Source organism: Lepus europaeus, chromosome 3 (assembly GCF_033115175.1).
Source record: "Lepus europaeus isolate LE1 chromosome 3, mLepTim1.pri, whole genome shotgun sequence".
NCBI lineage: Eukaryota > Metazoa > Chordata > Mammalia > Lagomorpha > Leporidae > Lepus > Lepus europaeus.
The window spans coordinates 80,714,021-80,736,397 of NC_084829.1; the positions used below are offsets into that span (position 1 = coordinate 80,714,021).

Below are 22,377 nucleotides of genomic sequence, written 5' to 3' on the forward strand. Positions count from 1 at the left end.
GAACAAGCTGGATATACAGCAGACTCATAGAGTGGCAGATGTCCTAAATAGCACTCTGGCCTCAGAATCAGCCCTTAAGGCATTTGGATCCAGCTAAAAAGCCCATGAGAGTATTTCATGCATGGAAAGTCAGACACTGTGGCAAAAAAAAAAAAAAAAAAAAAAAAAAGACCTAAATGAAAGATCTATGTGAGTGAGATCCCAGCAGAAAGAACGGCCCATCAAAGAAGGAGGTACCTTTCTCTGAAGGGAGGAGAGAACTTCCTCTTTGACTATGACCTTGTCTAAATAAGATTGGAGTTGGAGAACTCAAAAGGCTTCCATAGCCTTGGCAACTCATCACAAGAGCCTAGGGAGATTACTGACACCATAAACAAGAGTGTGAATTGTTAAGTCAACAACAGGAGTCACAGTGCACTTACTCCCCATGTAGAATCTCTGTTCTTAATGTGTCGTACTATGTGAATCAATGGTATAACTAGTAATCAAACAGTACTTTACACTTTATGTTCTGTGTGGGTGCAAACTATTGAAATCTTTACGTAGTATATACTCAGCTGATCTTCTGTATATAAAGATAATTGAAAATGAATCTTGATGTGAATGGAATGGGAGAGGGAGCAGGAGATGGGAGGGTTGCAGATGGGAGGGAAGTTATGGGGAGGGAAAAGCCACTGTAATCCAAAAGCTGTACTTTGGAAATTTATATTTATTAAATAAAAGTGAAAAAAAAAAAAACAGAAACAACAAAAAAAAACTTACTACAAAGCTACTTTTGTAAAAAAAAATACAGTAGTGGCAAATTGCAGACATATATATCAATATAATAGATTAAAGGGTATGGAAATAAATTCATACATCTATGGTTAATTGTTGATAAGGGTATCAAAACTAATCTTGGAGCCGGCTCCGCGGCTCAATAGGCTAATCCTCCACCTTGCGGCGCCAGCACACCAGGTTCTAGTCCCAGTCGGGGCACCGATTCTGTCCCGGTTGCCCCTCTTCCAGGCCAGCTCTCTGCTGTGGCCAGGGAGTGCAGTGGAGGATGGCCCAAGTACTTGGGCCCTGCACCCCATGGGAGACCAGGAGAAGCACCTGGCTCCTGCCATCAGATCAGCGCAGTGCACCGGCTGCAGCACGCCAGCCACGGCAGCCATTGGAGGGTGAACCAATGGCAAAAGGAAGACCTTTCTCTCTGTCTCTCTCTCTCTCTCACTGTCCACTCTGCCTATCAAAAAATAGAAAAAAAAAAAAACTAATCTTGGAGAAAAAAAGAGTATTTTCAACAAATAGTTCTGAGATGACTGTATTTCCACAGGCAAAATAAGAATTTAGACCCTTATCTCATACTATATACAAAAATGAGCTCAAAAATAGATTAAAAATCTATTTTCAGCAAGAACATAAGTGATAAAAGATAAAAAAGATACTTGGGAATTTATAAAAGTAAAAAATTTCGACATCAAACAACACTATCAAGCAAATGGAAACTTAGTTCACAGAATGAGATAAAATTGTTGCAAATCACATATTTGATAAGCATCTGGTATCCACAATATAAAAAGAACTCTTAAAATGCCACAACAATCCAATTATAAAATGAGCAAAGAATGTTTAGGGTAGCAGAATCTGGCTTAAAGAATATTTTAAGCTGAATGCATTTGAAAAGTATATTGATCAACAATTTCTTTAAGGAGCCAGGATTGTGGCAAAGTGGGTTAAGCCACCTGCAACGCCCACATCCCTTATCAGAGTGCCGGGTTCATGTCCCGGTTGTTCTGCTTCCAATCCAGCTACCTGCTAATTTGCCTGAGACAGCAGCTTTTGATCGCCCAAGTAGTTGTGTTCCTGCCGCCCATGTGGGAGACCTGGACAGAGCTTCAGGTCCCTGGCTTGGGCCTATCCCCAGCTGTTGTGGCCATTCGGGCAGTGAACCAGCAGATGGAAGATCTCACACTTACTGACACTCTGCCTTTCAAATGAATGAAAATAGATCTTTAAAAAAAAGAAATTCTATAAATTAACTTTATGTTGATAACTAATAAAATCTTTCCCTCTTTCATGGCTATAAGTACTAATGAAACAATTCAGGTCTGGTAAGTAGCTTACCACCTACCCTGTTGAAATGATGGGCATGAGGAGAAGGGTTGGAGCGTGGGTAGGAGGGAGTGTGGGGTGGGAAGTGTCACCATGTTCCTAAATCTGTACATATGAAATACATGAAACTTGCATAGCTTAAATAAAATTTGAAGAAAAAAGAAAAAATCTGAAATATATTTTTGTTGGTATTTCCTTTCTTTGTAAAAATTTTTATTGAGATAAACTTTATATAACATTTAAAGTCACCATTTAAAAAATTTCAAGGAATATGATTCAGAGATTTATAGTATATTTACAGTGTTGTAGAAATTGTCACTGTCTAATTCCAAAGCATTGCCATCATCGCCAAAAGAATCACAGTTCCTTTCGATTTGCCCCTTCCCTCTTATACCCTGGTACCAATAATTTACTCCCTGTTTCTGTGAAATTACCTATTCTGGACATTTCATATAAATGGAAACATACAATATGTATCCTTTGTGCCTGGCTTCTTTCTCTTAGCATAACATTTATAATCTAATTTGCATTAATTTACTTCCATGCTAGGGATGATAAGTGATGGTTAAGAATCAATTCAGGCAACAAGAAAAATGTTCTATTAAGACAGCCTTAGGGGTAAGTATGAATTAGACAGGTAGAGGTAGTAAGCCAAGGTGGAACACTGCAAATGAATTTGGGAAAGAGACTAGCCTTGCTTGCTAAGTACACAGCATGTATAGGAATTTATAATATAGAAATTACATGTATTTGAATTTTATAGAAAAAGGTGATGTTAGTAGTTTCAATTTTAAAAATGATAAGTAGAAGTATTAGGGTTTTAAAATGAAATTTCACTTACACAATAGAAAACTGCCCAATCTTTCTGGTAAGAAAAAAAGTTTTCATTACTTATTAAGACAATCAGGAAACGGGCAAGAAATATGAAAAAAATATGTAAATGATATTAAATAATTTTGAAAAATCAGTTCCATAATTTGCAAATATAGAATTTGGGCCAGAAACATGGTAATATGTATAATGATCTTGAATGATTTGGAAAAGTACTTCCCATAATTTACAAATATAGAAGTACCAATACTATTTCAAAGTCATTAAAAGAAAAAACACGTCATAATCATTATTAAATATAAAGTCAATAAAATTTACATTTTGGTAAATTTTGCATCTTGCTTGTATTTCTTCAATGAGGATGTAAATATACATCAGTACCAAAGGCAAGCAAAATGCACCCTGCTCTGTAACCTCAGAAACTTGCAAACGACCCACGCTGCTCTGGCCTCTGACGGCTACGTACCAATGGTGCACTTGGTGGCACGCCTGCTGACCATGTTGCAGGAGTTACTTTTGGCTGCCAGTTAGCTCCCCCAGTCAACTTTTTCTCTCCAGCATTCCACTGAAGATCTCCCCTAAAGTATGCAAAACAAACAAATGAACAAAAAACACGAATCAAGAAAAAATCAAAATACTTTTGATTTAGAAGTAACTTGTTTTCACTCATAAAAAATTCCAAATAAGAGTATCATAATGTACACCTGTATCTTGTTGAATTTAAGATGCATTGAAGATGGCACTTGTTGGACCGTAAAGGTTCAACAGCAGGCTACACATAACTATTTCATGACTACAATCCGCCATACAGTAATGGTAAGACACCATCTATGGCAAGTTCCATCCCAATTTCAGTGACAAAATACACATCTAAAAAAGGGCAGGTATTTTATCAGTCTTACTATCCTTCTTTAAAACTGATACTCCATGAGAGACTTTAGAAGAAATGTTAGCAAGGAATATTACAATGAACTGAGATTATAAAACTATTAAAATGTGCAAATCAAAATTCCTAAGTATTTCCAGATATAGCTTAATGACAATCTTAAATACTGAAATAAACTATTACTTGTCAAAGGTTCCAGCAGAAAGATGATAACAATTAAATCCAAAATGAAACAAACAAAAAAAAACCTTTGAAGTCATCTACTTTGAGAATCAATAATGTATTCCAAGGATACAAAATCTGATAGTCTCTAATTATCAAAAGAAAATGAAATAATTTCAAAACACTTACTTTTTTGATGTTGTACCAGAAATTCCAAGATCTAAAAAATGGATGAAGGAAAAAAACATCAGCTTATGTAAGATTTGACATTTAAAAGTTCCAAATGTCAGTGGTCTCAAAAAAGTAAACATTTGACCTAGGAATGACTGCATTCAGTTATACAAAAAAGAATCTATATTAGGAAACATATCCATACGCTTTGAGACTTCCTTTTGCTGCATGTTAGACATAGGGTCACAGACAAGAGTCAACAGCAGGTTTGAGACTGCTATCTAAGAAAGACCTGTGAGGCTGGTGTCTGGGCTGGTTTCTAACTTTCCACATCCTCACCAACTGTAGCCAACTGTCTTTTTATCTGTCTTTTCTATTACAGCTGCCCTATTGGGTATAAAGTGGTAACTTGTTTTTTTGCTTCTGATTTATGTTACACTGATGACTAGTGTTGACTATCTTTTCATGTACAAACTGGCCATATGCATATATTCTTTGCAGAAATGTCTACTCAAATTCTTTGTTCATTTTGTAATCACATTATTTGTCTTTTCATTATTGAGTTGTAAAAGTTTTTTTACTGCAGGTAAAGTGTCTTATCAGATGAATGATTTGCAAATATTTTCTCCCAGTCTGGGCTGTCCCTTCACATTCTCAACGGCATCTATAGCACCAAAGTTTTGCATTTTTATGTAGCCTATTTACCTACTTTTGTTGCTTGTGCTTTATTAACATTTTGTTCTTTTAATTTGAGAGGTAGAGTGACAGAGAGAGACTGAGAAGAAGAGGACATACAGAACTCCCATCTACTGGTTCACACCCCAGATATCTGCACCAACCGGGGCTGGGTCAGGCTGGGAACCAGGAATTCAATCCAGGTCTCCCATATGTGTAGCAGGAACTCAATTACTTGAGCCATCACTGCTGCCCCTCATGGTTTGAATTAGCAGGAAACTGGAGTTAGGAGGAGGATCTGGGTATTGAAACCAGGTGTAGGCATTCTAACCAGCACTTTAACTGCCAGGTCAAATACCCTTTTGTTGCTTGTGCTTTTGATGTCTTATATAAGAAACCAAACATTACCAAGTCTAAGGTCAAGAAGATTTGCTTCTATGTTTTTTTCTAAGAGTTTTATACTTTCAGCTTTTATATTTAGTTTTTTTTTTAAAGATATATTTATTTCTTTGAAAGAGTTACAGAGGTCAAGACAGAAAGAGAGATCTTCCAGCTGCTGGTTCACTCCCTAGCCAGGCTAAAACCAGGAGTCTAAACCTCCATTCATGTTTCCCACGTTGGCGGAAGATGCCCAAGCACTCGGGCCATCTTCTGTTGCTTTCGCAGGTGCATTAGCAGGGTGCTGGATGGGAAGGAGAGCAGCTGGGACTCAAACTTGTGCTCATATGGGATGTTGGTGTCACAGACAGCATTTTAATACGCTGCACCACAATGCTGGCCCCTCTAGCATTTAGTTTTTTTAATCCATTTTGAATTATTTTGGGGGGTTGTAAGTAAGAGGTTCAATTTTGTTATTTTGCATGTGGACATGTAATTTTCCCAGCACCATTTGTTGAAAAGACAATTATTTTCCCATTCAATTGTTCTGAGTGACCATAGATGTATAGGTTTATTTCTAGGCTCTTCACATCCCATTGATCTCTATGTCTATCCCTATGTAGCACCACTTGTTCAATCACTGTAGCTTTCTAGCAGGCTTTGGAAAGTATGAAGTATGAGGCCATCAGAGTTCTTCTTTATTCAGGGTGTTTTGAGCATTTTGATTTTCTGATACTTGCATATGAATTTTAGGTACAACTTGTTAATATTTGCAAAAGTATGCTGGAATACTTAAAAGGAGCATGTAGGCAATTTTATTCAGTTTTAGAATATTGCATTCTAATTACAAAATTAACATACAGGGAAATTCAGTGGGTTCTTTGGAGAATGGGTAAGTTTCTATGAGTTTGACAAACACATATTCATATAATCTTCACTATAATCAAATAGATGTTAATTTCATAACCTAAAAATATTCTTTCTGTCCTTGGCAATTAAAATTTCCAATATGTACTATTTATATATATAAATTTTCATATATATATATTTAATTAGTCTCTATGGTTTTTCCTTTATAAGTACAGTCTATAAATGGAATAATACCGTATTTTTTTTATGTCTGGCTTCTTTTAAAAATGTTTTTCATTTTATTTTATTTGAAAGGTAGAGAGTGATATAGAGATAGACTAAGAGATACTTTTTCATCTACTGGTTCGCTCTCCAAGTACCTACAACAGTCAGGGCTGGGCCAGGCTGAAGCCAGCAGCCTGGAACTCCACCTGGATCTCTCACATTAGTTGGAGGAACTCAAGTACTTGAGCCACCATCTGCTGCTTCCCAAGATGCACATTAGCAGGAAGCTGAAACAGAAGCAGAGTGGCCAAGACTCAAACCAGGCACCCTGATGTGGGAGACAGGCATTCCAAGCAGCAACTTCAGCTGCTCTGTCAAATACCTGGCCCTATGCTATGTTTTTAATCATGGCACTTAATAAAATCTAGAATTGGGGCCAGCACCATGGCACAGGGGGTTAATGCCCTAGCCTGAAGCGCCGGCATCCCATATGGGTGCCAGTTTGAGATCCAGCTGCTCCTCTTCCGATCTAGCTTCTCCTTTTCCGATCCAGCTCTCTGCTATGGCCTGGGAAAGCAATAGAAGATGGCCCAAGTCCTTGGGCCCTTGCACCCTCGTGGGAGACCCAGAGGAGGCTCCTGGCTCCTGGCTTCAGATTGGCGCAGCTCCGACCATTGCGGCCAACTGGGGAGTGAACCATCGGATGGAAGACCCCTCTCAGCCTCTCCTCTCTCTGTGTAACTTTGACTTTCAAATAAATAAAAAAATCTTTAAAAAAAATATACTCTAGAATTTGCTTAGACTACAATATTTAATGGTCTCTGCATTTCCTGAGCTCCATAAGAACAGGTGTTTTAATCTGTTTTGCTCACTAATTTATGTCTAGAGCCTGAAAGAATACCTGGTACTCAATAAATATTTGTTGACTGAATGATTGAGATGCATTTGGAAACTCACTGTGTAAAAGCACTACATCTAAAATAAATTACTCCATATTATTATTTCTAAATGAAATAGAAATTACATACTCATTATACATAATGCCATTGGCTTTATACTCATACTGACTTCTGAAATATACCATGGGTAACTGAGATTAGAAAAATTAGATTAGGACCAATTTACACTAAGTATTCTATCTATTCCTTGATACACTTATCCATAAGTGAATACAGAAACAAAATATATGAGAAGATAGATTAAAAAATCACAAAGGCTTCATTTAAAGGAAACTAGATTACTTACTGCCTACTAAGCTGGCAAGTGATGAATCAAGATCACTTCCAAGGGCTTTGCTGGCTGCCATTGCGGGACTGGGTGGTATCATTGAGATAGGAGCAGGCTGCCCAGTTGGTGCCATGGTTGGCATCAGAAGATCACCTAGGCCATCAAACACTACAAATCAAATAGACCAGATTCAGAATAATTGAAAATAAGTGACTATATACAAAATTAGAGTGAGATTGTCTTTTGAGAAATCATGGATAAAATTAAGTTTACAATTTTATAAAAAGAAGGCATGTAATTCCCAATTTTTGTGACTATAAAACATCAAGAAGAACATGGATACATATATCTACATATAATGTATGGGAATGCTAATGAACATGAACATAGATGGAAAAAAATTTGTATAATGTACAGGAAAGAGTGCAGAATTTGCAGTCAGAATTTTCCTCCAATACAGCTGCAAGCCTCACTATCTATGACATCAAAAAACTGCTCCCTGAGCTTTTCTCATCTGTAAGTGGGGAGATCACCACTGACATGTGGCTTTCCTTTGTAGATCAAATTAGATAATTTATGTCAGGTATTTATTATAATGTTTGTTTATAGACATACTCAATATGTGAGAGCCATTGTTACTTTTATTCAAAACAGTCACTAACATATGATTTATCATAAAATCTGAACGATTTCCTCTGAAGATTTAAGATATTTATTTTCAAAACAATTCTTAGTTTTGAAAATACTTAGTTTTTAGAAAAACTCTTAGTTTCCTACAAGATCAGTGTCAAAACAACTCATATAATGGAAAGTACCTAGTAACAAGTATCTGAAAAAAGCAGTGATTGTATTTTAGAGGTATAGTTTTGTAACAGTCACTTCTGGTTCTAACTTATGGGCATTATTTACATAAAACATTATTTTAAATATTAGGAATCAAATGCCATCTTTGATGGTTCCTAATCACCATAAGATCGATCAGAATCTTTTCAGTTCCTAAAATACAGAAAGGTGATTCAAAATATAAACTCATAAATTTGTACAAGTTATTGCTATTATCTATGTCAAAAACTTTATGACTACTGAGTTTTATGAAAAAATTATGCATAACTATCATAAACACAACTAGACAATAACTCTAGAATGAAAAAGGACAGCATTCAACTAGGCACTGGCAATAGAAGCAACCAAATTGTCAGGCAGGAGATATATTTAGGGTGTTTCTGAAACACATTTAATTGCCAAAAACTCACCAATTGAAAATTTGTAGTAAGGACCCAGCATGGGAAGAGTAGAATGGAAGAGAATACAAACAAAATGACAGCAGTGATGAAAGGTTAAAGGCAGGCAAAGAATACTATTCGTGTCCCAACTTCATAAACCAGAGCTATGCAAGCTTCACAGGACGTAAGCGACAGCAGTGGGAATGCCCACAATTCAGCTACTGCATAAGGATTTAGGACAAACGATTTGTTTTCCTTTAATCACCTCTAAACTATGTGCATGTAAGTTCATGCGGATAGATGGTGTGCAGGTTAAGTTAATTTCTGCTAGAAATAAAAAAAAACAGAAGCACGGGCAGGATTGCAGGTTATTCTGAGAGCTATCAAAAGCACTAGAAAATTACATTTAGTTCACAGACAGGGATTTATTGAACATTTAAAACCAGATTATCACTCGGATTTTGCTTGTACATTCCTCAATAACATACTAACCTTAGACGATCTGTCTTATTATATAAAAAACAAAGTGAATGGAAAGAATGAAAAATCACTGCCTCACCTGATGGATCAAAGGAGCTGCTGCTGCTAGCAGTTGAAGGCGTGGTTCCAAAGGCTGCTTCAAAATTGGGCTGTAGCAGGTTATTCTGAGCTGGAGTCACTGGTGATGGAGAAGGGGCCATGAAAGAACCCCCAAAACCTGAGAGAAAATAGTATCAGAAAAAATGTAAGCAAAAACAACTACAAGCAAGCAAAGTCCATCAAAAATGGGGTGGGTCAGAAAAAGTTACGGAGAGTCGAAAAGGAATCAAATGCATGTAGATTAGCAACCAATGAAACCGGGGTGAGTAGTTTGTTAAAAATTGCTCAAGTATCTTGATATCTATCATGTATTCATGAGGTTCAAATTAAATACATAGAAGACAGCACACAAGACTACATACCCTTATTGAGAATCTGCAGCAACTAAGTCTACTGTTTGGATCAAGTACAGGAAGCAAAGAAGGTATCATTGGATTAAAATTCAGGTAATTATTTTCATTACATTAAAATGTTATGTTTATTCAAATCACAGTACCAGACAGCTAGAAAATGTTTAGTTGTACACTTTGATTTAGTATAATAAAATATGTATGTTCCAGCCCCATTATCTTTACTGTTAGGCGTGGTCCCCTCACCCCCACCTCTGACTGCTGGATCCAGTCTCCCACAAGGTGTCCTGTCTGTAGGCTGTACTTCTCTGATCTAGTCTGTGCAGTGCAGTCAGAGTGATATTTCTTTGTGGAAAATATTGACAAAGCTTCAGAAATTCTTTTGGTTATTCACAACGTTCAGATTCATTCATGCAAATTCCTTTCTATAGCAACCGCGTCGCTGTCACCCTTCCCCCCGTGCAAACTAGTTTTTCATCCACCATTTGTAGTGCCAAGGCACCTGCTCTGGAAGCACTTCCTTACTTGTATGCTGTCACCCACTGCTGCTACCCACAACCCCTCAGTGACATCCCCACAGGTACAAGTGTGGTGCAGCTCCATTCTACTCCCATTTTTTTTTTAAGATTGATTTATTTATTTGAAAATCAGAGTTACAGAGGGAGAGAGAGAGAGAGACATTGCACTCCCACTGTATGCCTTTTTCCCCACCCCATGCAAAACACAACCTCAGGGACAGCTTTTTGAAATCAGGAATTGCTTCTTATTTTGGCTTTTCCACTAATATCCAGCACAATTCCTAAATCACTGAATTAATGTGTATTGAATGAAAGACACGTTTGAACATAAAAAGTAAAGGGCAATTAAGGACTACTGTAAAGTAACTAAACCTCAAATCAAATATTTATTCTTTGAAAGCTAAAAGCAAATCCCTTTTCTCAATCAACAGGCAGAAAGGGGAGTCTGGCTCTGCATTTTTTATGTATGAAATTAACACTAGGTGATATTCTAGTATGAAACAAATTGTTACTACCAGAAGTCTTTCTTGTGTCTAGTCTGGGTATATATTCCTTCCAATTCTAGTCCCACCATCTCTTCTTCACAAACTGCTTGTAAAAGTATAATGTTTTTTAAAAATTTTTAAGCTTTCATTTATAAAACCCATTTATAATTTTGAAAATAATTTCCACTAAATTTCCTTATTACTATTTTATAAAGCAGGTACCAATAATGATCAAGTCATGCAGTTACCAGAAATCTTTCATTTTAATAGGAAAAAAATGTGTATTATCCATGCATGCAAGAGAACCCTGTAAGGAGCAGCTCCCTGGAAGCCAGGGCTGAGGGTTTATGCATTGCTTATGGGTGTGGGTGTGTGTCTGTGTGAAGGCTTCAGAAAGAAAGGATGGAAGCTTCTGCTAAGCATGTCATTTATACAATTCAGTTCTTTTGGAGGTCCCAGGAATTAGCTTCATCCCTTACCAGGGGTTCCCTTGTGTGTGGGGAGAGGGAGTTATGGCTCCTGAATTCTCAGAAGGGCCTGCTTTACTCAACAGCTGGGAGTTTAGGTAGGCTTTTCATTCTGTAGCAGTTTTTGTTCAGATGTTCTCAGATTAAAGTGGTTCTTGTGGATCGGCAGAGGAGGCTGGGCTTGTGGGGTGCCTGGAATGAGGGCTCTGGATCTTGGCTGCGAGATGAGAAACTGGGACCATGAGGTGAAATGATTTCTCCAAGTCACAGCTAATTAAGTAGCAGAGTTGGAATTAGAACTCAGGTTTCCTGCCTCTCAAAATTGTTAAAATGAGTCTGAAACCACAAACCCCTAGTGATGTCTTAAAGCACATCATCAGATGACCAGCTGTGGGAAAATTAAATTCTGGAGTGGATTATGGAGGGGTCCTAGATTGCCTGGATGGTTACATGAACATAGCGCTGGAGCAGACAGAATATATAAACGGACAACTGAAGAAAAGGGACCAGGGACATATTTGTCTGAGGAAACAATGAGTTGCACCAAAGCTCACGGGGGAGCATATTAAGACACCAGGAGAGCAGAGCTTTCCATGGTGGAATATTTATTTTCTGAGGTGCTTTTTCTATTTTTTGGCTCTTTCGTGATATAATTTGTTCTGTTTCACAATAATTGGTGATTTTTCACTGACATGTAAGATAAATATATAAAATTGTAGATTTAATTATAAAGAATTCTTTCAGATTTAAGTTTTAGTCATTTTCTTTTACCTCTATTTCAGTGTCAGAATGCAAAAATCATTTAAATTAATGGACAAAATCTGAAAAAAAGTGGTTGTTATGAAATTCTCTTGGGGTGTTAGCCCCTCATTGCCCCATGTGAAGCTTGAAACAAATTGTTATAGACAGGAAGCTGGTCAAATGATAACCAGGTCATCCAGAACCTGGTCCACCCATTTACAGTGTTGAGTATCAGGCAGAGCAGCCCATCAAGGGACAGCTGAGCTGTTATGATGAGCTAGAAGTAATTGTTTTTGTAGCTATGACAGTTTTGGCTTGGTGGATGTCTTAACCCTGACTTTTTTTGAAATGCTATCACACACTTCAAATCAGAATGTGGCTGTGGTTAATTTAGGCAATTGTTCTTTGATGTGATTTTCTCTGTTGTAGGTGAATATGGATTCAACTGTTCTTGACTTTCAGCTTCTTAAAGCCTGGCCAAAGACAAGACTGGGCAAGTAACAGGAATACCCAACCCACTAATCTTTCTCTATGGTTCTGAATTACAAATAGAAAGGTGTCCTATGGAGTGAAATTGGAAATAAGTTAAGAATATAAGTAGCTTCTGGATGTCCTGTAGTTGTATTTGAATTGACCAGCACTTTATCTGAATAGCCAGTCATTTTCAGGGACTCAAAGCTGCAGACACACTACTTTTTGTTACAGATGATCAGTCTTACGAATGCATTTTTCTGAAGGGAAACAATTTACACACTTAACAAAGTTCTGTTGATACAGCTGTATTACATTTGACCATCACAATCTACATAACATATTACATTGGATGGGAGAGTAAAATCTTAAAACTATTGGTAGATAAACTCACTTCCACTTATATTTCCCTGATGCACACATTCACTCCATTATGCTAAAGATGATGATGTTTCAATTATTCTCAAGGGTACAAGCAGTTGTTAATACATTCTAAGATGGATCTGATACATTCAATATTTCTAATATTAGTCTCAAAGTCTTTTGTCAGACAATTTTCAGATATATTCCCTCTTCCAGATAGGGTACTGGAATTAACTGGTCCTCTCTGGACCTTGCCACTTACTGGATATTTTTAAGTTTTGATTTCACACTAGACATTTTTGCATGCTAAATTCAGTTCCAGGAGTTCTGTAGCATATCACATCTATGTAACACAGCAAACAGAAAGAATGCAAAACTAACAAGAGCCTTATAAGTTTGGCTCATAGTCTTCCCTGCCTTAGGAATGAAAGATAAGATGTGGCACATCCTACACTAGTACAGACTGATGGTACAATCACTCTACAATTGTGCCTGCTGTGGAAATACATGGTTGTCTTGCTTGGTGTTAGCCTCAGGAACTGGGCATATCCTTTCAACACACCTCATTTCTCTCAATAATTAATGCTGACCTTTGTCATCCAGGAATCTGTTTCTATCTTTCAATCTACATGTTGAGTTGGTGTATCTTGAGCAGAGCTGGACAGCTTTACTTTTCACTGTGTGAAATGTTTCTTTTTATCTGCTATACACTGAACTCACATGTTTTCAGTCAGACTTCTCTAAGACGGAGATATCACCAGTAATCTCAATGGCTTGGAGACAATTATTCTTTATTTTGTCCTCACTGGCCACAACAATGGCCTTCTTCAAATATTTCTCTAGTTTCAGTATACTGGGTACACAAAACAATATGCAGCTCTTACTCCAGGGGTAGGATAGGACTTTGATGATATTTCAATTCTGGTATTGGTATTATCTGACAGTTCTAGAACTAAATTTGAATGAAAAAATAATCATCTGTTTTTATGACAGAGGTGTCCATTTTCAGTGACTATCCACTTAGTCTTTGTTTTCTAGTTTTAAGATACATGCCAACTTTTCATAATGCTTTCTCCCTAATTTTAAGATGTTTCTCAATTTTGTTTTTAAATCCCTAAAAATCACTTTAACAGGTAACTATACTACATATTTATTGCCTTCCCCTTATCATTTACATGTAAATGTATTCTCTAAAAAAATTAATCTTAGTCAAGCATGGGCTAAGAGTCCTCAGTCCAATAACAAAGGGTCCTTTTGGATAGTCCAAACTCCCATAACAGTGTCTGGCTATTATTTTTCCTTTTCTAATTTTCTATGAGAGATATTTTTATTATTAACAGCCAGTAATACAAAGTTCTAGATTCTTCTTTGCAAAATACAACTCTTTCTCTGTTGTTTTCTGGCTCATATTCACTCTTTGAACCTGTTCACATCTGTGGCTTTTGAGTTATGATCAAGTTCATTTATCATGTATTTTGATGTTTCTCTTTATTTCAGTGGACTTAGCTAATCCTTCCCCATGAATATACGGACATGAGTAGACACATTGCCAAATTTCACTGAAAATTATCACACTACAATGACCCAAATATTTATTCTACTTGATATCCACTAAACAAAAATGAATGGATGGGAGAGTTACTTGGGACAGCAGTCATGATACCACTTGTGATGCCTACATCCAGTATCAGAGCTCCTGCTAATGTGCACCCTGGGAAGGCAGCTGATGATGGCTCAAGTACTTGTGTTTCTGCCACCCACGTGAGCCCTGCATGGAATTCCTGGCTTAGGCCTGGCCCACTCCTGGCTATTGTGGGCATCTGGGAAGTGAACCAACAGATGGAAGATTTCTGTCTCTTTGTTCCTCTCTCTTTGTCTCTCTGCCTTTCAAATAAAAATGAAAATTAAAAAATAAAAGAGGAAAAATAACTGAAGGCACCCATGCTTCTTTTAAAAAAAAAAGAAAGAAAAATGTGGGGCTGGAGCTGTGGCATAGAGGGTTAAGCCGCTGTCTGCAGTGCCAGCACCCCATATGGGTGCCAGTTCGAGTCCTGGCTGTCCCATTTCTGATCCAGTTCCCTAATAATGTACCTGAGAAAGCAGCAGAGGATGGTCTAGCTGACTGGCTCCCTGTACCTATGTGGGAGACCCAGATAAAGCTCCTGGCTTCAGCCTGCCCCAGTTCTGGCCATTGTGGCCATTTGGGGAGTGAACCAGAGGATGGAATATATTTCTCTCTCTCCCTCTGTCTCTCCCTCTCTCAGTAACTCTTTCAAATAAATTAATTAAATAAATAAATAAATCCTTTAAAAATGTATTAGCAATGTAAATATTTAGAAATAACCATTGTCAGCTAGATTACATATATAAATGCGACTATATTTTTATGTCATGTATATTAGCAAGGCTTTTTTTCTGGCTAAGCAAGTCTACAAGACAGAATTACATCAACATGCCCTGATATTCTTTAGTGAGAACAGGACTTCCTGATGCTTTGGTACTTGAATAAACATGAAATGTTTTTCTACAAGCAAAACAGAAACAAGTACGACAAGCTGGCCCCCCAAAGCCAGAATTCCATCCTAGTCTCCCACAATGGTAACAGAGGCCCAAGCACTAGGGATATCACCTGCTACCTCCCGGGTACGTTAGCAGGAAGCAAGATCAGAAATGAAGATGGGACGGATCCCAGGTGCTCCATGGGCTGTGGGTGTCCCAGCCAGTGGCTTAACACACTGCACCACAATACACACTCAAGAAACATTTTAAAATCAATGAGGGTATTTCCTTCATACAACCATTTAGAACTATGTTATTTTTGTGACCTATTAAAATCTTATGGCTAAAGCCTTAGGATCTGAATTAAATTTACTGGTTTAGCAAAAGTATGACAGTGGCTGTGGCCCATTTGAAGATGCTATGAAGATTACCTAGGCCAGGAGAAAGGCCAGGCAAGAATGAGGCTTCTTTCCCCCAAGTAACCAACTGTGGTTTGTGTTAGGTGCACATTCTCTTGTTAGACTTGCAGCTTCGAAAGTCCACAGCAACACCATAGTGGAACCCTGGTTCTTCACCGTTTGGAACAACAAACAAGAGTCTCCTCTTTGATCAAGGTGGACAGAAGAAGCTGGGAAAGACACAAAGAACTGCTACTGCCCTAGGCAGTCTGAATTACTGATGCAAGGAAAAGTTAACAGCTGGGCTGCAACAGCCTCCTCCAGCTTGAGGAAAGATTTGATCACAAATCAGACTCCTGCAACTCTGAAGGCTGATGAGGGTCCTCTAGGATCTGCTATTATTCATTACTAATCCAAGAAAGAATATTCCTTAGGCTGCTGTACCGGATGTCAGGATTGCTCATTGCATAACCTGTACTCTATGGACTACAGGTACACTCAAAGTAGGAAGGAGTCACTGGCCTTATCAGTGGCTACATGGCTAGAAAGATAAAGCTGAGGTTCCAGATGTGACTTATGCTCTCACCAGCCCCTCGTCAACCTTGGGATCAAAATGCAATCCTTGTGGTCACTGGAGAGGTGACACTGGAAGATGCTTCTGAATTTCTGAGGTCTCTGTGATACTATCACTGTGCCTTTTATCATGTGTCCTTCTATGTGAAACAAAAGCGAGGGAGGCCAGAGGCATCTTTTGAGTTTTATCGATAATCTGAACCTATATTTACAACTGAAGTCTTGCAACTGGTAAATGTTTTGCTCAGAAAAATAATACTTTCTAGCTACCCTCAAGCCCACTTTGCCTTGCTAATGCTTGGCTGTTACAGCCTTTGAATCCTTGCACTGTTTTCTCTTATTCTCTCCATAATATCCTGACATTAAGTAACAATCCTAGGCAAATTGTCACAGTCCATTCCACACAATGGCCCATGTTGACCTGGGATCGCCCCATGAGTTTTCAGATGGAAAAATGACCAGCTAGTTGTTTAAAAAATAACTTCAACAGCAGCAACTTCAACCCAGTGGTAGAAATCTGTAACAGTTTCTCCCTAGTGTGACTCATATAAAGCCAACGATCAAACATCACAGTACATTTCCTCACAATTTCTTTAAAAAACTGAAAGAGGTGGCATGGGGCCATCACAAGATGAAGAACTGCTACATAAGCATATTGCCCCTTTATTAAACAGACAGAAACATGCTGCCTGAAGGTATGGCGACTTCCAAGTATCCAAGGAGCCAGGGCAGTGGTTTGTCTGCCACTGTGATTTTTAAGACAGTTTCACAAGACCTTGGGAAATAATCAACCACACCATGCCTTACTTTTCAATTTCATGTCTTGAAAGGAAAAGAAGGAATGTACCCTGCAATGTATGCAACATCTGTTACTTATAAAAACATTTCCAAATGTAACATTTACAAAATGCTATTTAATTTTAATTACCAGCTAGTAGATCTGCCGATGCTGATGAACTAGAAGCAGCCTGAGGTGCAGGTTGGGGTTCAGAAGCACTACTTCCAAATGCATCTATCCATTATCCATTATGCAGCAAAAAAGTAAGAGAGTGTAGATCGTAAGTACAGTATGTAATTTAAGTGTTATGCAGAGACATGCATAAACATGACACTTGTCTCCCATGGACATGAGAAATGATCTAATGAATTGAAATGTGCTCTGACCAGCTTACTTTCTCAAAGAGTTCTAAAGTATTTAAGACTTAACATCTCTTTGTATTATTAAGAGAATTTTTTAAGAATAAAATATTTGGATTAAATCCTGTCACTCATCATAGGATCAAGGCTTGGGGGGTGAACCAACGGAAGGAAGACCTTTCTCTCTGTCTCTCTCTCTCTCACTGTCTAACTCTGCCTGTCAAATAAATTTTATCAAAAGATACTAATATAGAATCTTCCCATTTGAAACTCTATTAAACTTTTTAAAAATTCAGGAAGCAGCAATACTATCTATATATCAAGGTTCAGAGTTTATTTGACAGTTTTGAGCCCCCGGGTGTCAGAGACTGTAACACCTTTGTACCTTTCACGTACCCATCATGGCACATACCATGATGTGTCCATGTACAGCAGGTACTCTGTGTGGTGAACTTGCTAAGGATGGTATTTTAGCTCAAAGCCATACATATTTAAGGATATACATGAAGACATATGATCTTTTCTCTTTAAGTTTACTGCTAACAGAAGACTTCAGGTTTATCATCCAAATTAGTAGTTCAAGAATTAATTCAATACATCCACCTACCTTCAGATAACATATTAAAGAAGAGGAGAATACATTTAAATCAGCTAAACATTCTCCAATTCTCTGGAAGAATTTTAAAACAGTAAATAGAATGTCAACAAATCCTACAGAATTATGTATGACATCTAAAGTTTACGTTTTCAGTTTTGACTGGCTGGCTTTCAGTTCTGAATGATTTGGTTGTGTTTACATTGCTTTCGGAACTCAGAAACATAGCCTTAGCCAACAAGTCAAGGTCAACAAGAATGCTAGAAGGACATTTCAAAGGAAGTGATTCTACATTGGGATGAACAATAAGGTTAAAAACAAGAGACTTCAAGTGACAACTATCCGATTTTGTTAGGTAATGCACTGACGATTATGATGAACTAATGACAATGAAGAGGATGATGGCAAAGAAATTAACAAATATCTTGAAAACTTAAATTTACAAGTAAAAGATGGAAATAATTTCATATAGTCAAAAGAAAAATGGTGAAATAGGGTCTCTAAAAATACTCCGAAGGAAAAAAATCCCCAAGTGTCGAAGGAGGAGAGATACGCACCCCCAAAAAGGTCTATCACTCCGGAAGACTCCACCTTGGCGGGAGAGGCAGTGGTTGCAGGAGATGGTGCTGCAAATGCATCCACTGCAGTGAAGCACAGAACACGAGAGAATGCACGTCACCCAAAGAAGGAAATCACGGGCCTTGGCAAACGGCATCTCGAGATTTCACGGTTAACCCCAGCCAGGAAGACTGTAGACCATCTTAACAGTTAAGGAACAGCAAACAGCTTTTTTAAAATACAGTCTTTCTAGAACAAAATCAATTTTCACTGCCTTGAGGTCAGAGGTTTTAGTGTGAAAAGAAAATGTCTCCTTTTGCCAGCCTTCAGCTTGAAACATTAACTCTCAGTAGTTGGTGATAGGTCCAAGAATGAGAGTTTTTGCAAAGTGGATTTTGAGTTTAAAAGAACTGCAGAAAAAAACCCTAAGTTATTGCATCCATTTCTGACACACAGCCCCCACAGGACATGTCTGCAGGCAAGGCCCTGGTGGCAAAGCACTCACCGGATAAGAGGTCAGCAGTGAGAGAGCTCTCAGGCACAGGAGAGGCCCCTTGTGGTGGAGAGGAGAAAGCATCTTCCAAAAGTGAAACAAACCAAAACCAAGGAGAAGTAAGTAGGAGGAAGCTGAAATCAAAGTCAAAAATCTAACAAATGCATTATCACAGGTGAATACAAAGCATTTCATCACGAAAACATCTAAGAAAACTAGATTGAAAGAAGCAGTTGCTTTGGTTTTACCTGTACCAAACAGGTCTATGCTAGGAGCAGCATCCGGCTTGGGCGCTGCAGCGACTTCAGGAGCAGACTCAAATAGATCTAAGACCAAGAACACACATGCCTTTACTCAAGTTGGAACAACAAGCCTTAACAGCATCGCTTCTCAGTTCTTAGTCAGCACTTTGCAGAATTCTGAACTAAGCAGCAAATGGTTTCTGGAGAACCATTTAATTACAAAGTATTCATGCAGTCTAGTTGTGTATGCGGTACACCTCCAAGACCAGAATTCAATCCAGCAGGTGCAGAGAGTTCAACAACAACAAAACATTACCACCAAAGATATCTAGAGCAGGAGGAGCAGCGGTGGCGGCGGCAGCAGAGGTGGTGGTAGTGGTGGCGGCCGTGGTTGCAGCGGTAGTGGCAGCGGCGGCAGCTGCTACGGCGGCGGGAGCAGGAGAAGGGGCGGTTGCGGGAACCGGAGGGGCTGCGCTAGCTGTAGGGGTAACTACAGGAACACTGCTCTCAGGTGGCTTCATTGCAAAGAGGTCCAGCTCAGGTGCAGCCTCTGCACTACCTTCAGATGGGGCAAAGGGGTCTTTGGGAGAGGAAAGTGGAGACACATAGAGCATCAGTAAGGAAAGAGACAAGAGAGCCGTCACAACTACAGGCACCTTAAACAGGTATCTACCCGCTAGCTAGACCTAGATTGCTTGGGTTTAATTTCTATCCTATTTGCAGGGACCAGTGATTAGGGTGTTTTTCTAAAGGAAAGAAACCATTTAGTAGTTAAGAATCTGAAACACTCTGCAAAGTGCTGTAAGAGCAGCCCACAGTCTAGGATTGGAGTTTACTATCCTTCAAATTCTTAGTTAACCTGGTCAATTGGGTAGCTATGAAAATTCATTAAAACATGCCAGTATATTTGAACTCAATGTTATAGAAGAGTACATTATAGCATTAGAGGGGGGAAAAACATTAAGAGAGCATACTTGCACTGATAAAAATTGTCAATCAAGAAATTGTCAATTTTAATAAGTATGCATTTCATTGTCTTAATGTTTTAAGTGCTGGCATTATTTATTTAGTCATGATGAATGGCAGTTTATATTCAGAAGAAAACAAAATTAGAAAGACATATGGCCGTATCTAACTACAAGGGTTTCACGTTAGGACACAAAAATAACAGACTGGCTCATGACTTTAAACCCACCATTTCCTGAACATGCATCAAGTGCTGCTGCTACAGGGGTTGGGGTAGCAGGTGCGGCGGCCCCTTCGGATGCTGCAGGGGCCTCCCCGGGAGAAGCTGCAAAGGCATCTTGGGTGCAGTTTTTAAAACAACAGAAATTAAAGAAACAAAAAGAGAAGAAAATATAGTAAAAGAACCAAGTTAAATTGTGAAGAAGGCTCCCTTATACAACATGAATTTTTTAAAACACATTTTTATGGCCCATGCACTGTTGGTGGTCATTAAACAATTATTCTTTGCACACCTTCATGTTAGTTAACATGCAAGTGATATAATGTCGACCCTGCTGAGGCCTATGAGGGTCAAAAAGGGAACAAGATTCTCATTGTATAAGGGCTCTGAGAAGCATGTTTTATGCATCATTAGAAATTAATGGATGTGAAAATTAAAACACAAAAATAACTCTATTATATAATTTAAGACTTTAAACTTTTGTGTCCAGGTAATACTTATTCACTGTGTTCTTACAATGTCTCTGACTAGTGCCTTCTGAAATAGAGAGATGCCTTCTATAAGACAATAAAATTAAATATAATATATAAAATTTTTTATAGTCTGGTATACACAAAATTACATTCATAACATGGAAGATTTATTAAATATTAATAAATTAAGTCTTCATTATCTTTGGAAAGCATTTTCAGAAATAACCAAAGGCTGGTTTTTAAGAAATAAAGATATAAATAATTGGAATACGATATTATAGTGCCTTTATTTCTGCTTACATTTATTTTCAAATACTATTCTATTGTCCTAGTTACTTGGTAAATGATTGATTTTCAACACATTAAAAAACATTTTCATGTTTTAAGACTACATATATATTATTTTTATACTGAAAATATGAGTATATTATCATACAAGCAAGCCACAGTTCATGAATTTATAAATGGCTTCTGTGTACAAATGGTTCCCAATACATTTTGACCAACAAATTATGTTTATCATGGTAAAAAGTTCTCAAGTTTGCACAGAGAGTCTCGAGTCTCAAAAGTACAGAGGAACTGCACCCTGAAAAATACTATAGATTTAAGAGAAGAAACCTCTGGAGAGTGGGTGCCACATCAACCTGGAACCTGCCACTTTCCTACTAGACTTCCCATCCCAAACACTGTCTTCCACAGTATTTACCAGCGTTCCCTAGAACACTGTTCCTTCAGCCTTTAAAAAGAACGCGTCAATGACTCTTGGGAGATGCTACACACTGTGTCCTTTCTCAGACTTGCTTGGCCTGTCAAGCTCTAGGAAGTCTGCAATCAAGACCTCCTTTCTCAGTTTAACTCAGCACATCCCCAGCTGATCAAAACATGAATCACACTTTCTGAACTCCCTGAGGTTCACCGTGACTTGGAATAATAAACATTAAGTGAGCGACTCGCTTGGGTTAAAAGGTCCTATTCAAAAACACAAATATCCCTGGAAGTGACAACAGCACACCAGCTATTGATATCTTAAGGATTAATCTGGCCTGATAGCTTCTCTCAGCTATGCCGAGGGATATATGTTCCAAGCAGAGATTGGGGAGAGGCCAAATAAATCATACTATGAAAACCACCTCAGGGGGACAAGGCAGACCTACTTCCCCAGATGCCAAGTTTAGGATATCTCATTAGAAGACCTCCAAAAACAACATGAAAACCTTAGGGCAGAGGCAGAAGACAACAAGAATGGTGCAAGAGGAGGCTGGGAGGCTGTAAATGTTTTCTCTCAAGTCAGGTCTGTTATTTTTTCTTTTCATTCCTATAAAACCTAGAACTGACGTCAATGATACTGGAAAGAATAGAAAAAATAATAGTAGGCATATTTTGGGGACAATATTACAGTTAATTCCTGTAACTATTTTGTGATGTAGGTTCTATTATCTCCATTCTATGGATAAGAAATCAAAGCTTGTGAATTTTAAGATTTCTCACCACAAAAAATAATTGAAGTAATGCATAAGTCAATTCA

At 38.1% G+C, this 22,377-nt stretch overlaps 1 protein-coding gene and 1 pseudogene across 18 annotated transcripts in view; one reads left to right on the forward strand and one right to left on the reverse strand.

The window, feature by feature from the left end:
- The window catches only part of SNAP91 (synaptosome associated protein 91), a 156,523-nt gene that overhangs the window by 17,626 nt on the left and 116,520 nt on the right, over window positions 1-22,377 (reverse strand). For 6 of the 18 annotated variants that reach the window (XM_062186427.1, XM_062186437.1, XM_062186428.1 and 3 more), the window contains 11 exons: window positions 20,389-20,496; window positions 19,510-19,773; window positions 19,200-19,277; window positions 18,964-19,035; window positions 18,458-18,541; window positions 17,097-17,180; window positions 9,284-9,421; window positions 7,520-7,669; window positions 4,166-4,196; window positions 3,395-3,506; window positions 2,939-2,962 (listed from right to left, as the gene is read on the reverse strand). In XM_062186427.1, coding sequence (XP_062042411.1) covers window positions 2,939-2,962; window positions 3,395-3,506; window positions 4,166-4,196; window positions 7,520-7,669; window positions 9,284-9,421; window positions 17,097-17,180; window positions 18,458-18,541; window positions 18,964-19,035; window positions 19,200-19,277; window positions 19,510-19,773; window positions 20,389-20,496 — 1,145 coding nt within the window. The remainder of the gene's footprint in view (window positions 1-2,938; window positions 2,963-3,394; window positions 3,507-4,165; window positions 4,197-7,519; window positions 7,670-9,283; window positions 9,422-17,096; window positions 17,181-18,457; window positions 18,542-18,963; window positions 19,036-19,199; window positions 19,278-19,509; window positions 19,774-20,388; window positions 20,497-22,377) is intronic. The other 12 variants (XM_062186430.1, XM_062186429.1, XM_062186439.1 and 9 more) reach the window with 11 other exon arrangements.
- On the forward strand, window positions 11,454-11,739 carry LOC133756354 (U6 snRNA-associated Sm-like protein LSm6; annotated as a pseudogene).